This window comes from Dermacentor albipictus, chromosome 8 (assembly GCF_038994185.2).
Source record: "Dermacentor albipictus isolate Rhodes 1998 colony chromosome 8, USDA_Dalb.pri_finalv2, whole genome shotgun sequence".
Taxonomy (NCBI): domain Eukaryota; kingdom Metazoa; phylum Arthropoda; class Arachnida; order Ixodida; family Ixodidae; genus Dermacentor; species Dermacentor albipictus.
In genome coordinates this window covers 124,921,501-124,934,864 of record NC_091828.1, presented here as the reverse complement: position 1 = coordinate 124,934,864, position 13,364 = coordinate 124,921,501, and the positions used below count along the sequence as shown (strand labels likewise).

At 48.1% G+C, this 13,364-nt stretch overlaps 1 protein-coding gene across 1 annotated transcript in view; it reads right to left on the bottom strand.

The window, feature by feature from the left end:
- Positions 1 to 626: 626 nt before the first annotated feature.
- The window catches only part of LOC135900765 (uncharacterized), a 35,675-nt gene continuing 22,937 nt past the window's right edge, over positions 627 to 13,364 (bottom strand). The window contains exons 3-5 of the mRNA XM_065430324.2: positions 6,788 to 6,974; positions 2,482 to 2,540; positions 627 to 1,214 (exon numbers count right to left, since the gene is read on the bottom strand). Coding sequence (XP_065286396.1) covers positions 818 to 1,214; positions 2,482 to 2,540; positions 6,788 to 6,974 — 643 coding nt within the window. The 3' untranslated portion in view covers positions 627 to 817. The remainder of the gene's footprint in view (positions 1,215 to 2,481; positions 2,541 to 6,787; positions 6,975 to 13,364) is intronic.

Genomic DNA, 13,364 nt, shown 5'->3' with positions numbered 1-13,364 from the left:
CGTCAGGCACAGCTGGACCGGGAATGGGCGCGTCTCCTCGTCCTTCTGACTCCGGCGCTTGCTGGGTGGTCGACACGGTTAGGCTTAGCGGCGCACGCGTTCAAATTCCCGCTCCGAGGGTTTGGCCCCCGAATTCGAAGTTTTCTTCGACGATGTACATAGCTCTGCGAACTTCTTGGAACGCGGGAATCTTTCAAATCTGCATTTATTTCCTAGCAGAATGCGTTGTCGGGCAAGTTGGTTCATTGTATTTGGAAAGATTGGATGGGCTTTGATAGACAGTCACGAGGAAGACGGAATTGCGCCTGTCCTGTCCTCTTCCTCGTGATTGTCTACAAAGCGCGTCCAATCTTTCCAAATTTATTTCCTAGTTGTCTTCACGATTGCTCGTTCAAGGTAGATATACTGCGTATTAGGGTAGAAGCTTGGGCCGAGTTGTCCGTATTTCACATTTAACGGCGGTATTGCGCTTTCTGGGACAGAGAAACGGGATAGAGAAAAGAGGTGCTGTACTGGAGCCCGATGCACTAGAAATGTAGCGTATCATAGGTAGGAGCTTGGGCGTGTTGGTCGTATAGCTCATAACGGCAGTATTGCGTAGCGTGCGAGTGCAGGAATAAAGACAGAGAAGAGTAAATAGCGTTGAATAGCGTTATTTACTAAGAGCGCCAACTATATGCTTCAATAGCGCCCACTTATACATAGAGGGCGCCCGGTTCATTTCCCATGGACGCAAAGGTGCCGCGCCGCTGCACTGCGGCGTTCTGGGGCTGCTGCTGATGGTAGAGGCCGAGCGCTGCCCCCGCGTCGGCCTCCTTCACAAGGGCCCGCGCAGCACATCGTCGAGCTGGGCGCAAAGCTTGTGCTTCTCCTCCTTGAGCGTGGCCACCTGCTTCTTCGACTGCTGCAGCTGGTCGCGGACCTCCTCGAGCGTCATGGCGTCCTGGCGACGCTTCGATTCCCGCTCGCCTCGTACTCGCTCCCTGGCAGCGTCGGCCTCCCGTTCCTGCTTGCTCTTTTCGCGCTGTCGCATGATGTGCTTCTTGAGGGCGGCCCCCGTGGCCGTGCTCGTCTTGGGATGTTCCACCGGCGCTGGCACGGTCACGTGGCAGTCACGTGGCAGCGGCGTCGATGACCGGGACGGGGACCCGCACTTACGCCGCGACGGTGGCTCGCTCGGTTTCTTCACCTTGCTTGCGCGTACGATCGACAACCTGAAGACAACGCGAAAGGTCACAACCCAAACCTCCTGTTGAGAGCGCTAAAGTGCTAGAGCGCTAAATAGCGCTCTCTACTATTCTCTGTCTTTTTTCCTGCATCCTCGCGGTATGCAATACTGCCGTTATGAACTACAACAAGCTAACCCAAGCTTCTATACCCTAGACATAAAAACTGTTTACAGCGCAAACACATGCAACCACAAAGTATAAGGGACAGGACACAGCGCTTGTGTCCTGTCCCTTATACTTTGTGGTTGCATGTGTTTGCGCTGTAAACAGTTTTTATGCCAAGTATGCACCAACTCGCCCAGAAAGAAGTTTTAATTCTATACCCTAATACGTCCCATTTCTCGTACATCGGACTCCAGCTCTAGCGCTCTTTACTCTTCTCTGTCCTCTCATTCGCTCGTTACGCAATACCGCCGTTATGGATACACTGTGTTCCTAACGTGCGCATGGTGATAAAGCAAACTCTCAGCGAAATGACACCCCTGCTCTAAATACGAGCGGGGACGAAGCAGTGGCATAAAGGGGAGTCTCTGACATTGCCTCAGTGACACGATATGCTAAGTTTAGCGGGCAACGTTCTGTTTACTGCGCTATACTGTGATACAAAGGGCAAAAATAAAAAAAAATAAAAAAAGGCGCTGACACCCAAGTGCACATGCGCGTCAGTCTCTTTTGCGTCCTTTGCATCATAGTACAGCTACAGCGTTCTAGAAACCTTCTACTACACCGTAGTGCAGCGCTGTAAACAGAACAACGTGATACCAGTGCAACTAGCCCTAGTTGAAGCTTTATTTGGCGAGCAAAAGAAATAAAAGTATAAGCAGCAGTACCGCATCAGAACAGACGGGCGTCGATATCAATCTCTTTTTTTTTCTTTTCTGCAGGTCGCCATATTTTTAGAAGTTAATTTTTGAGTTACGCAAAGTTATACATATCTCTCCTAGAAGCGTGATGTTTCAACTTTTATTAGGGAACGTAAATCGAGACTTCTCACAGTGCAGAATTAACTTGAAGAGAGGCTTATTTTCGCGTCAAAGCAGACTGACGAAACAGGCGTATCTTGGGGCTGCAGGCTCACTGATCCCGAGGTGCGGGAGAAACCGCCTATACGCGACATTCCGCGTGGCCTCCGATATTGTAACGGGGCAAAGGCGCGCCGGTGCAATCTCGGAGGCCACACATCCAGCGCTAAAGGAACGTGCACGTGACGGTATGTGCCGCCTCTTTCGACTGAAGTAAGCCGACGACTCACCGCATGATTTCGAGGGAGTCGAGCTTTCCTCTCTTGAAATGGTTGGCAATAGCATTGATCTGCAAATAGACAATGCGAGATGAACATACACGATGAAAACGTATATAAGTTTCATAACGTGACGTATGGCCTCAGAGAGCGGTCGCCGCTCGATCTCGGAGGCGATGCGTGACGTCCCAAAGGTGTGGGGAAAGAAGCGCAGTGGCCATTGTGGGTTACAGACCATAGAGGCCCTATAACAAATCATAGAGAGATATGGTGGCACTATAGTGTTGATGCGGCCTTCAGCATTCAGGAGAGGAACTTAACAGGTGCGTAACCGATGCAGTTCACATGTTTGTGGTCTCTGTAAACATGCGTAAATATGGCGCATTTTCTAAACGTTAACGATTTTCGCCAGCTTCTGTATAAAAAATTAGGCCATTTAATTCTGCACCCTAAATTCAATTCTGCCTCCTAAAACCTTAGGTTTCTCCAATACGGCAAATCTTATTCAAATCACTTCAGCTTGCTTAATGAGAGCACTTCTGCTTTTCAATTGCATACTTAAAAGGCTCCTACAAGGCCCTGCCGTATATTTTGATTATACACCGTAAGTCCTACAGAAATATGCAGTAAGTGTTCTACCGCAATAATTTTCAAGTGTTCGCAGACATATACTCAAATGAAATGATGCGAGATAGTGCGAGGACGCAGGCTTCCCTCCCCCATCAAGAGCTCTCTTCCCCTGCCTCGACCAGCGCCACCAAGCGGCATTCATTCGTGAGGTCATTGCAGCGCGAACTCTCTCTATTGCTTATATGTTTTAGTTCACGCTGCTATGACCGCATGATGCAAGAACAGCTTGTTCAATCTTTCACTTTACTAAGGTACATTCCTTCCTTGCCTTCTGCCTTATCACAGCCGGTTGTCCACGTCACAAAAACAGAAAAAAAACTGTTCATTGGAACACAACAAAAGGCTGACGGTTCATTTTATGGAGGCAGCGCTACTGAAACAAAGATAGACGTAGAAACAGGACACGCACACTCGTCGCTTTTTCATTTGTACGTAGGTTTTTTTTAAAACCTTACATAATCTAAAAATATCGCCTGTGGCATATAACACGAACATACTCATTGAGCTGGACATTACTTACGCTGGAAATTTAAAAAAATGCGCAATTGTACAATTAACGAAATTAAACTAATCAGGTCTTAAACTAATCGCATTAGTGCACATATTGCAATATATGAATTCAAGCCAATATTCTCACACTAAGGAACATTCTCGTGCAACGAATTCCAAAAATAACACCAGTTTTCAATTGAGCGCGATTAAACGTGCTGTAAAAATGCACTGTTCCACTTACACACAAAAAGATCTCTTATTGCATTCACGCCCAAAATGACTTTAACACCAATCCCTTTAGTCGAAAACTTTGGGAACACACGTCTCAAAACTGGCGTCATCCTCATAATTCGGTCACAGCGGGTACGACTTGCGAACTTGCCTGCTACAATTAGTGAATTGCAATATGCAACGTAATTAGTTTTAAAAGTCATTTATTAAAACTTTGTGAATTAATAAAAACATTGTTTCTGATATTGCGTGAAAATAATGTCCGCCTCTGAGAGTAATGCGAATCTACAAGGACGAGTGTGCTTCATGTCATGGGTGATTTTAAAGAGCTCTGTTACTGATCAAAAGAAACGCACCTTGTATATGCTAACATTTTTTATGCGTTAGTATTCTTAGGATACTTCATGTAGTTCCCGGTATCTGTGTCCAGACATAGCAATTTTCCTTTCCAACTAGCACCACTCGGTGTGTGCAACTGGGTACGTGCCGATCTTCAAGGAACTTTTTCATCACTGGAAAGTGCGGTTGTCTGGTGGCGGTCATTGCAGGTATATGTACTGACAGCAAGGAATGCCACCATTTCCATGGCCGTTTGAAACGGAAATGCTGCTCAGGCACGCACCCTATATGAACTGCAGTTGCGTTTGATCCGTGGTTGCGCCGCTTGTTACTAAAGACGAGTCAAGTTCAAGTTTCTTCTTCTTCTAGTACAGACTAGAAACGTCCTCTCGGGCTAAAAGCTGCCGTCAGCAGCTTGACTGGACCCAGGAGGCGTTATACATGGCAGCGCAATAACAGTAACCTCTTTGGTACAAAAAAACTTAAGCAGCAATTTACTAAACACAAACTAAACATAAATTTGAAAACTCAGATACATGCTTATGACATGATATGTAAGAATCAACAATAAATTTTTGTACAAATAAAACAAACAAGACAAAAAAAACAGGATCATTTATATGCATCGTTATACATGAATATATATGTTATAGGTTAACGAAATACATCTTCAACTCTTTACGAGCGAATTTATTAGCGTGAACATAATTATTTAGAATTTTCGGCAAATTGTGTTTAATGGATTGTAACTTATACTCGGTGCGAAAGCGTGGTACAAGCCAAGGTTCAGGGTTTCTAAGTCACGTGTAAACAATGCTGCGCTTCTTGCACTGACCGAGTTTCGCGGATGGTGTTCTGTGCACATCACAACATGACTACATATGTTGTCGAATCGCACGTTCGGTAACACTTCGGTACCTCGGATCGTTCTGTCAGGTCACTGCTCGCTGCAGGCCAATAGCTTCTTGACGTACCGCTCACGAGGCAGCCTTTTGCCAGCGAACTCTCGTAACTCAATCGATAGAGAGTTTTAGGTTAGGGGACGCAAGCGGCTTGCGTCCCCTAGACTACAACTCTCTAATTGCATAACCAGGGCGCAAGGGAAATGTTTTGCCCCCCAGCTATTCGCACACGTCTCACACTTCGCTTTGCATGTGGCCCGAGACGTCACGCTGTTTACGAAAGGAAGAGGTTCATCGTACACACGTCATCAGATAACTTAATCGCATTAAGGTCGTTGACCATCTCCGAAGGATAGGTGCGTTCCCGATTTTCTCGTTGATAATATAAAGATTGGTCGAGAGCTTAGCGTATGACCTCTTTGTTTTAGTTCCTTCTGTATTCGTCTCAACGGCATTCCTGCCATGTGCAATGGTCCAGGTAACATTTACGCCACGACGTACACCGCCTCGTGTTTCCTCCCCCTTCTTTCCCTTCTTGCTGCGCGATCGATGCATTTGCTGAGGAGGTCTCTCGCGTTCTGCGTTTCGCGCGAATACCCGACGTATTCGCGACACTGACCGACTACTCGGGAGCCGTGGGCGATCCGGGTGCGATCCGGGTGCGACGCAGAGGCGACACCGGTGACGTCACCTCTGCTGGCGGGGGAGAGTAATTCCTCCGAGGAGGAGGGCGCACGGGCTTATGTTTGAAAATTTCAACCGTTTCCGCAGTGCGCTTACATAGGCGTAATATAACCTGGATACAGAATCGTCACCGCGTGATTCGTGCATTGCTTTTGAGACCTGTTCCCGATGCACAAACGTGGCGAGGACCTTTTTTAGGAGGAAATTTTTCCTCGTGGGCTCCTAAATGGATGGGAACGCCGAGATCGCTTCGCTCAGCGTGCGCCGCGTAGGAATTTGATGAATTGTGTTACATTTAAACGAAGGAAAGTTACCATCTACTGACTGCGTGGAGAACAATCGATATTTAGGTCATTAATTTTTAAAAGAAACTGTTGAAAGTCGCAAAAGAAGAGGGAAGAAAACGCGATGTAAGGTAGATAAAAAGTTAAATTCTGGGGTTTTACGAGCCGAAGGCATAATACGATTATGAGGCACGTCATTGTGGGAGAATCTGGATTAATTTTGACCACCTGTGGCCCATCAAAATGCGGCCACCGCAGCCGGGATTTGACCTCGGTACCTTGTGCTCTGCAGAGCTACTAAGCCACCACGGTGGGTTAAAGCGGATAAAATTGATGTATAATACGTCACCCTGAATTATACCAACAATTGGGAAGTATGATTCCAGCAATACCTTCGTAAACCATTGTAACAATCTCACGTAATCCGCACACTCATATATCACTGTTGTCCGCTTCAGACGCTCTGATAGAAAAAAAACTCACGGAACTGCCATAGCTGGTTTCGGTACTGAGTTACAGATTTGTAAACTGTGTGCGTCGTTCTTTCTTAGTGCCGACTATTGGCAGAGTTCGCAAAAAAAAAAAAAGAAAGGGGAGGGCTTTTCAAACAATGTTTTGCTTGCTTCAGAGGGTAGGATACAGGTTCCTCTTTCGAATGTTATAAATTCCACTCAAACCGGTTTAGCGCTTCTTTACCGAGAGGGTGTCTGCGTTTCACGTGCATACTTGACTGAACGGGTAAATCTCTGAGCGCACCGGACAGAGGAGCGCGGCGACGATTCCCTTGGAAGGCGCGGATGCTTTCCTCTTGATCCGCGGTTCTTCTTCTGGGGACACCTGGGTCGCATCGGCGGAAGGACTGAACGTGGTCGTCTTGGTGGCGTCGCCCTTCCTCTTGCCACCAGTGTCCGTCAGGATCGACCGGAGGTCCTGGCCGTCTCTTCTGTTCAAAAGTGAATGAATGAATTGGTGGATCAATCAATCAATCAATCAATCAATCAATCAATCAATCAATCAATCAATCAATCAATCAATCAATCAATCAATCAATCAATCAATCAATCAATCAATCAATCAATCAATCAATCAATCAATCAATCAATCATCACTTAAGTAAGTTAAGTAAGCGAATAATTATTAAATAATTATCAATCAATCAATCAATCAAGCAAGTATCAATCAATCAATTATAAATTAATTATCATCCAATTAATTAATTAAGTAATTAATTATTTGCTAATTCAATAATTTTACTTAATCAGTCAAACAGTCAATCAATCAATCAATCAGCAAATAATCTTTTTGTAGTGTCCAGAAATAACCTATCGGTCGTAATGCGCTCATTAGTCGATCATGCATCCAAGTGACTGAAAGGTTGAGAGGCTTCGCGCACACATTTACAGCGCGGCAAAGGCAGTGAGTGGCCATCGATGTGCACATTTTAAGCAGCGCGTTTGGCTTCCTGAATTCGAGAAAGAACAGCAACCAAATGACCCGGGAATCGCCGAAGGCCGGAGAACATCAGCATTGAAAGAGAATTGTGCCAGTGCACCATCTGTTTTGCTAACTGACAACGACATGCTTATAGCACACCAATGACCAGACGTGGCTGACGTGCCCAAGCACCATTGTGTAGGGGTGACCACCGCAACTGCCTCTCGTTTTTGTTTCCCAGTTTTTTTAGCGCATTTGAAGATGCCGTCTAGCGTATATAAATGCTTGCCTGTAGCAATAATAAATTAGTTGTTAGTCAGTGTAACCTGTTGTCTTCCGCTACCTGCCTGCCCTGCCCTGCCCATGCCCTTTCCTGCCTGAACCGTTTTCCCGTCAATTTGGGTCACTGGGTTGGCCATTGTCTAATGTGCAGCGCATTGGGCTGCCGTGCTGATGAAACCGGGTTCGGAATACACTGTCGGATAAATTCGGTTCTCTGCCCAGTGATCCTGGATATACACCGCTCTTCAATGAACCTCTTTCGCGCCAACTTGGGCCCCTGGCTATGTGTCACCGGGCGTGTGCTGCTCTTCATTGAACATGTTTGAAACTAGTGTTACCAACTATAAAGAAGAGCACATCCACTACCTCACCCAAAACTCAGCAGGGAAGAGAGGGTCACACTGCGGCGCCAACACTTATGTGGACGGAATTGCGACACACAATTTGCATCACACCCTCTTCCCATACTTCTGCCGCTACTGCGGAGTGCCGGACACACTCCGCCTCATGGTGGTGGCGTGTCCGCGCCACCGTACAGCTGATGCCATCAGCCAAGCAGACGCCAATAATCAAGTCGAGGCTACAGAAAACCAGGAAGCACCGTGAATATTCGGGGGCGGACCTGGAAGATCAGCGCAAGCGGGTGAACGAGGTATGGGAAACAGCGATCGCCAACGGCGTTCTGAACTAAGGGAGCAGTCCACCCTGGCCCAAGGAAAAACTCTTTCACGATGATTCTCCAGGTAAATGTTATTTTCCCTCTCTTAAAGCGTATTGGCAGTAAGTTACCATTTGCATGCCCATTCATTGCGAATCGGTGCTTTCAAAACGCAGCATTTTGTTTAATATTGCGAATATTGTAAAGCTATAAGGCGCCGCTCGAAGCGAGGAGGACGAAGCTTGGGCCAATCAATAAAATATACTCCTAATTCCCAATAACGCTGAACCGACGTGCATGTAGCTACCGTAGACACTAGCGCCAGTGTTCCCTGCAGGGAGTTGGGAAAACTGGGGTAGCGATAATCATAGAGATGATCGTGAAAGGACCCAACATCGGGTTTCAGGCACCTGCCGGGTCATTGTGGTACCTCCGGCGACGACCTCGCCAACGACGCTGCTAAAAAAGCAGACAAAGGAACAAGCATTCTTTATATGCCTTAATCGAGGACAGACAACAGCTAAGCAAACTATAGCGCATCATGTGACATTGCAGACAAGGCACAAACCTGACCTCAATCATAGGTTACATCCTCTCGACCTTTCTCTGCAACTGCGCCCGTCACCTGGTCATCCCAGGAGAGAAGAAACAGTGCTCTGTCGCTAACGCTCTTGTGCCTTAACCAATACGTACTTTCTCATAACTGGAATGACCGATAGCAGCTTTGGTGTAAGTACACCATAAAACACTTCCTGTGCTACTGTCCACCTTTCCAAAATGCAGGAACTGACCTCCGCACAGCTCTAGATGGGCTAGACGGAAAACCTTTCACCCTGGACAAGATCATGGAGCTTTGGGTTCGGATATCGTAGCCGCGGAAGGCCACAGAAGTACTGCTGCAAGTTATGAAATCTACCGTATACTGCGCGACCGTCTGTAATATAGAGCAGGTAACTTTTACTACGTCGGCTACATCAACATTGGGCATTTTCTTATCCTAACCTTTTCCTCTCCCTTGCGCTTCCCCCAGTACAGGGCAGCCAACCTTGATCAATCCTGCTTAACCGCTCTGCCTTTAATGTACTGTTCTCCTTCTCTCTATCTCGCTCTCTACAGATAAAGTGCCCGAGTGCGGATAGGGCAACGAGTGCTAATCACCTGGATGCACGATGGGTGCTGTCGGCCGTGGAAGACCCAGCTGGCGCGGGGCCGGCAGGAGCTGCTTGCGGTTGCTTCTTAGAACTGGCGGCCTGCATCGTGAACTGACGTCGTGGGCGCCGCTAGAAGCTAGGAAAGCGGTGCCCAACAGTGACGGCGAGCACTACGTGTCCGTTGGGAGAAAATGTCCGCTGCCGTTGGAGGGACACGCACGCGCTGACTAAATGATTGTTCTCCTTGATGATGATGGTCCCTAAGCACGACACGCACGCACAGCAGTATATGAATGAGTAATCGGATGGTTGGAGAAATAATAATAAACGCAGAATTGAAACCAAGAGGTGAAAAAAAAAGAAGATAAAACTGGTCTTGAGTTTCAAAAGCTCCGTGCTCCGAAGAACGGCAGTAATGTGAGGACTGGACTAGGTGGACACAGCGGTTAAAAGAGCAAAGAAGGTTTAAGAGGTGAACTTAATTGTCATGGAGCGCAGTAAGCTCAAACCAAGGAACGAACGCATGCGCAGTCCGCACCGCAGCAGCTACTAGACTGCGGCTACACTGAGGCTACGCGAGAGACAGCGTTGCCAGGGTAGCTCATGATGAGCCCTTCAGTCGCGCACTGGTTAAAAGCACATCCTCTGTCGTCGAGGTCCAGAAGTCGCCTGGTTTAAATGCGGAGCAAAAACGCACGCCTACTTGCGCGGCATGTTGCGTCATCTACTAGCAGGCATGATAAGTCGAGGCACATCACGTCCCCAATGTTACGTCACACTGGTACAAGGCGATGTGTGAAGTGCGCGAAACAGTGCCGCAGTGGAAGAAGAGAAAGAAGAGGACAGCTGATTGCTCGCGCGGAGACGAGTTCAGTGCCGAATGGAAGACGACGACGTCGAGCAGCGTCAAGCACGCGAACGCGCCGCGCAAAAAAGATGAAACAAAAAGGAAAATGACCCAATCGGGAAAGAGCACGGAGTTCCCTGGGGCCAATCAGGAAAAGACAAGTCGGCCAGAGCGGCAGAAAAACGAGGCGTGCTGGCGGTTGAGAGGGAGAGTGCGAGGAAGCGACGCAAGGGTGAAGATCAGCTGCCGGACCTAAAGCCCCTCAATTTTCCAAAAGTAGCGCCATTCTTAGATCTTTCCGCCACCCCGCTCACCCAGGCGCTTCCTCCTCCACTCCTCCTGTCGCCCCAGCCTCCTCCGCTCCCCCATTGGCCAATCTGTGTCACGTGAAAGCGGGCCCCGCGCTTTTGTATATTTTTTTCTTTCCGGCGCAGAGCAGGCGCCGCGCTTTTGTATATCTTTTCTTTCCAGCGCGCTGCGACCCCCAATCTTGGGCCTGCGACCCCCATTTTTGGGCCTCCGCGACGAAGTACGGCAGGCGGTTTGAAGGAGCGCGGTAGTTTTATACAATGTGTTAGGGCCGAGTGCTTAATTGCGATGCCGTGCTGCTGCGCCTACGGTTGCCACAACAGACCCAGTGACGGCAAAAAGCTTTTTGTTTTACCATCCGCCGGGCGCAACGCAAAACGAAGAAAAGTGTGGATTCACAAGATCGGGCGGGCTGACTTCGAGCAAGTGGCAAAGAACGCGCGGCTTTGTTAAGTGACACGGCTCCTCCAACCTCTTCTTTTGACGCCCGTGTCAAAACGGGCCCGTGTCCAGTGCATTGGGGGTGCGTTAAAGAACCCCAGCTGCAAAAAAAAATTAATCCAGAGCCCCCATTATGGCGTGCCTTATGAGATCGTGGTGTTGGGATGTAAAACCCAAGAATCAACTTTTCTTCTGTCTTGTGTGCCTTGACTGTTCCAGTTAACGCAACACTGCTTCCTTGTGAAAACTTACAACGCAAAAGAATACAGACGCACGTAGTATACAGAGATAAAATTAGCACTTCAACAAAAGTGTTGCTGGTGCCAATGAGGGAGGGGGATAATTATTTTCTGAACCTCTTTCCAGTTGTCTCATCAAGTTCCTTCTTTCTTTTCTATCAAATTCTAACCATTTGCACTGTAATAAATAAATAACGATTTCATATGCTGGTAAGTTGTTAAAATTATCTATACCGCCTATGTGTGAAAACGTTGCTCATGGCCACCACAACCTGTGCATGAGCTACGTACATCTGTAAAAGGCGCGGAACAGAAACGGCCCTGCTGCCAGGCATTGCTGACCGCAGACAGTCGGAATCTCTCACGCGCCGACCGAACAAAAGCATCCTGCAGGTACGTAAATTAACCTACGAAACCACGTGCACATACTTTCGCGCTGTCAAAACCTGAAACTCTGGTAATTACTCGCGTGTCTGAGCACACCGCGTGCTTGTGTCGTGTTTCAGCAACACGAACTTTCAACGTGCGCGCGCTTTACGCCTTAAATACGCCCTGAATAATGGTGCTTTTCTCTATTTCTTCCGCAAATCCGACACGACATTCTTAAGGCCAGTTACCGACTGACAAAGCAAGATCTAGATTGAAAAAACTGCTCCGCAGGACTCGAACGAACTTTTCCGCGGATTTCCTCCCGTAGCGTGTTAGCCGTCGTCTGCTACGGCAGGCCCACTGCCGGCGGCGCCACCGTCGAGGCCGCGCCGAGCGGAGGAGGAGAGAAGTGAATGGCGCTACTTTGGGAGATTGAGGGGCTTTAGCCGGACCGGGAGCTGAAGACTGACCGTCCGTTTCCGGACGCGAGCCACCAGGGCTTCGCCCTGCCATTCTGTTCCCAGGTGTCGCTACTCTTCCCGCGCACGGCCGACGAACTGCTCTACCACAGGACGGCGAACTTCTGCGCTCGCAGGCAGAGTGCAAGCAGTCGGGCTAAGGGCCAGAGTTTGCACCCAGCTGTCTGGCCGAGAGGCCGCCCACCCAGCAAGCCGCCTGCGTAGCCGGAGCTGCACTCTGGTCGTTGGTTCATCGGTCAACTACATCGACATTGTGGAGACCTCAACGCCACTTCTTTCGCTGCCTCGTCTCCGCCCCTCCGCGTCGAACTGCTGCGTGCACGCTCACACTCATGATCTGCCCCTAACTCGAGTGCTGTGGCTACTGTTATAGTTCTTACTGTATTTTGTTTCTGGTTTTGAGTTCTTCATTGATTGGTTATTTTATGTTTCTATTTTTGTTTGTTGCATATAAAGTGTCGTGTGTATTTTGGAAGAAACGGCTTTGTCCTCAATTGAGTTCTCGGAGGCTTCGCCTCAGGGAACAATTAAAGGAATCTGGAACAAAAGAATCTGGAACAATTAAAGGAACCTGCATCACAGGAGGTAATACTGCGTAACTGACCAATCAGACGAGATGAATTGTACGGCCGTTAAGCCGGTGGCATGTACAAAGTACAGGGGCCTCACAGGCGAAAGTGGTACGGCACAAGCATAAAAGCGAAACTGAGTTAGTGTAAGACACACCTTAACGCCAGCGAAGAGTAAACAAAGTCGCGCCTTACACCTCGCAAGGCAATGACACTTCAAAGTAAGAAGCGTTTCATATCTAATGGGAAGGGCCTGCATGTCTGTACTATTTTACAAACACAGCAGACAACGGTACGAAGGCAACGACAGAGGTTACCATTGCTCGCATTCGCGGCCATATCTACGACGCATATGGACAAAAGATATAGGTACGCACCCTGCAACTGCAAGTAATTCCTGTACAGGTACCCTGTAATCCCAAGTGACACTGAAGTCTCCTATATTTATGTAGGAAATATGATGTTGTACTGCATGGAGGGCATCGTAGACGTGAATCTATTTACTACAGAACGAGCACAGTGCTACGACGGCACGAAACCCTCTCTTCCTTCCTA